The sequence below is a fragment of the Austrofundulus limnaeus genome, unplaced genomic scaffold (assembly GCF_001266775.1).
Source record: "Austrofundulus limnaeus strain Quisiro unplaced genomic scaffold, Austrofundulus_limnaeus-1.0 Scaffold800, whole genome shotgun sequence".
NCBI classification, from domain to species: domain Eukaryota; kingdom Metazoa; phylum Chordata; class Actinopteri; order Cyprinodontiformes; family Rivulidae; genus Austrofundulus; species Austrofundulus limnaeus.
This window is the reverse complement of record NW_013953202.1, coordinates 114433-117276: the sequence shown is the minus strand read 5'-3', so window position 1 is coordinate 117276 and position 2844 is coordinate 114433. Positions and strand designations below refer to the sequence as shown.

Below are 2844 nucleotides of genomic sequence, written 5' to 3'. Positions count from 1 at the left end.
ACCTAGGACCTGTCTGCCATGGGTGACCCTACCAGGGGCATAAAGCCCCAGACAGCATAGCTCCTAGGATCATTGGGACACTCAAACCCCTCCACCACGATAAGGTAGCAGCCCAAGGAGAGGTCAACCAACTCATAAAGTTTTAATAATTTCAATTTATGAAATAATATGTTGGATGGTGTTTTCTGGTCATAATTCTGACGGCTGTTTTCTGTAAAATAAAAATAGGATTTGTGWTTGTTTTACATGTTTTACCTCAGACTTCAACTTCAACATCTGATCTCATCAGTGTGGTTTGTCCATCATCACCAACTGATCAGTTGTTTTATTCCATCCTTTCAGCTGATCAGTCAAGAAGCCAACAAGGGGGTGGAATATGAATATTACCTCCCCAATGGACGGTCCAGGGAGGGCTACTACTGGAGCTTTGGATCCTGGTCTGCCTGCAGCAAAGACTGTGGATCAGGTCAGAGAAAAGCCTCGTGTTAGTTTATCAGCTCCTCTCTGTTCTTTTCTTTTCTTTTTACTTGGATCCCATTAGTTGCAGTTTCTGCAACAAACTTTCATCTGTCCTTCCTCACTCTGTGGAGAAACTCAGCTCTGGACTCTCATCAGGTCACCAGACTCGGCTGGTCTTCTGCACCATCGACAACGAGTCGTATCCAGACTACCTGTGTGCCTCTCTGCCAAGACCACCGTCAAACCGGACCTGCAACCCCCACCCCTGCCCACAGATCCACAGGTAAACAGACTTCAGCACGTCTCTGCCACACTTCGCTTAGAGACTGAGACACTTTTTAACTTACTTTTAGTCTCATCTTTTAGCTAAGAATTTATTTACACTTAAGTCCATTCCTATAAACATTCCTAAGAGTAATTCTTAGAAGTTTGATAATTACAGGAACTGAGCAAACTGGCCAAGAGATACATGTTACACAGAGTAACACAAGTATTAGTCAGTCATGACCTCAGAAATTATATCATGGTGAAAAATGTAGTTCCCTTTTCTGTGGGTGACTTGACTCTCAGGAGATGATATTAAAACATCAGGTGTGTGTTTGTTTGGTGTGAGGTGTGTGTTAATTAGGGCTGGGTATCATGGCCAATTCTCTAAATCGATTCAATTTAGATTCATTAAGTTCAGAATCAATTAATCACGATTTGATTCGATTCAATGAAAATGTTTATTGATACTGTATTATCACCATTTTTTCTCTTTAACGTAAATGACAGGTTTCAAGGACAAACTGTTAAATTAAACTGTTTAATCTTGAAAGAAAACTGTCACAAGTATAAAAAGTTTTAAAGTAAAAAGGAATTGCAGGTGACAGTGCTGTTGGATGCATTCATTTTAAAGTAATTAATTGTTTTGATAAATAATAAGTAATGAGAATAAGGTTGCAGGAGAAGAGGTGGGTTAATATAAATATACTTCTGCCCACTCTTTATGAGTGTATAAAAATTGTGAATGGGTTTTCTGAACTGTAATTTCATTGTGCTCTGTACAATGACAATAAAGGTTTATCTTATCTTATCTTATCTTATCTTATCTTATCTTATCTTATCTTATCTTATCTTATCTTAAAACAGTATATTTGTAATGTTTCTCTTACCTTCTGTTGTTATGTTCAATAAAACTTATTTTAATACATATAAGTTATTAAAACAACTACAAAATTGTCATGATTTGTCATTTTATGCCTTGGTTTTTCCTAGTGTTTCTATGTTCCCCTGTGTGTCTCAGCTCAGCTGCCCCACGTCACGCTGCTGATTACCCTTGTGTTTCTCCCCAGGTGTTTTCTGTTCCCTCATTAGTTTTCTGTGTGTTTAAGCTCAGTCTTGTCTCTGTTTCATTGTCGGATCATTGTTCTAACTACCTGGTCGTGTCCTGTTCCATGTTTTCCATCTACCACCAAGTCAAAGTGAGTTTTGCTGTTTTTCAGCCTCCCTGAGTTTTGCATTAAAGGCCTTGTGCCGTTTTTGATTTTTGACATCTGCCTGTGCCCTGGGTTATTTTGTTGGTCCTGACATAATGATCCGACCACGCACCCAGCCCACAGCCACCCTGTTTTCGGGTTTTTTTAAAGAGGAGCAAGATTTTTTTCTTGCCACCCCTCGGCGCACCGGTCTTTCTCCTCTCACTGTTGGAGTCCACCAGCGTCACCTGGGCCAGCATCGACTGCTCTTCCTCCTTCTGCCCTTGAGGAGCCGGTCCCGTCCTTGCCCCCCTGGGAGGAACAGGTGACATACCCCATCATTGGAGGGTCGGTGAAGATCCTCAGGGGGATCTCAATGCACTCCAACAGACTCTCCATCTGCCGGCAGATAGAACGCGTTCTGGGGGAGGGCCCAGATCTGCTCCTCCTGCCAGGCCATCAGCTGCTCCACCGGTTTGTGCAGAGGGTTTTGGGAGAGTCATCTGGTACCCACCCTCCCGCCCCTTCTGCTCCTCCTGCGCCGGTTGTTGGGGTTCCTGAGCCGGTGTTTCTGGTTCCAGTTCCAGTGGTTCCTGAGTTGAAGGTCCCGGTGGTTCCACAGTCGGTGGTTCCACAGTTGGTGGTCCCGATGTCTCTGGTATTGGCGAGGCCCGAGTCGGCGGTCTCTGAGGTTCGTGAGTCGGCTGCCGGTGCCTCCACAACATCTGGGTCGGCTGCCATTGCTTCCTCATCGCCTCCTCGTCGCCTCCATGTCGCCTGGGTCGGCTGCCGTCGCCTCCATGTTGCCTGGGTCGGCTGCCGTCGCCTCTTGGTCCCCTCTGTCTCCTGTGTTCGCCGTCGCCAAGACTCTGGCTCCATCAACCTCCGACGGCTCCTCATCGCCTCCTCGTCGCCTCCATGTCGCCTG

General features: G+C 45.2%; 1 protein-coding gene across 1 annotated transcript in view; it reads left to right on the top strand.

Moving 5' to 3' along the window:
* The window catches only part of paplna (papilin a, proteoglycan-like sulfated glycoprotein), a gene marked incomplete in the record, with an annotated part of 69681 nt that overhangs the window by 22114 nt on the left and 44723 nt on the right, over positions 1 to 2844 (top strand). Inside the window, 2 exon segments of the mRNA XM_014028705.1 lie at positions 343 to 466; positions 616 to 742. Of these exon segments, the coding sequence (XP_013884159.1) occupies positions 343 to 466; positions 616 to 742 (251 nt within the window).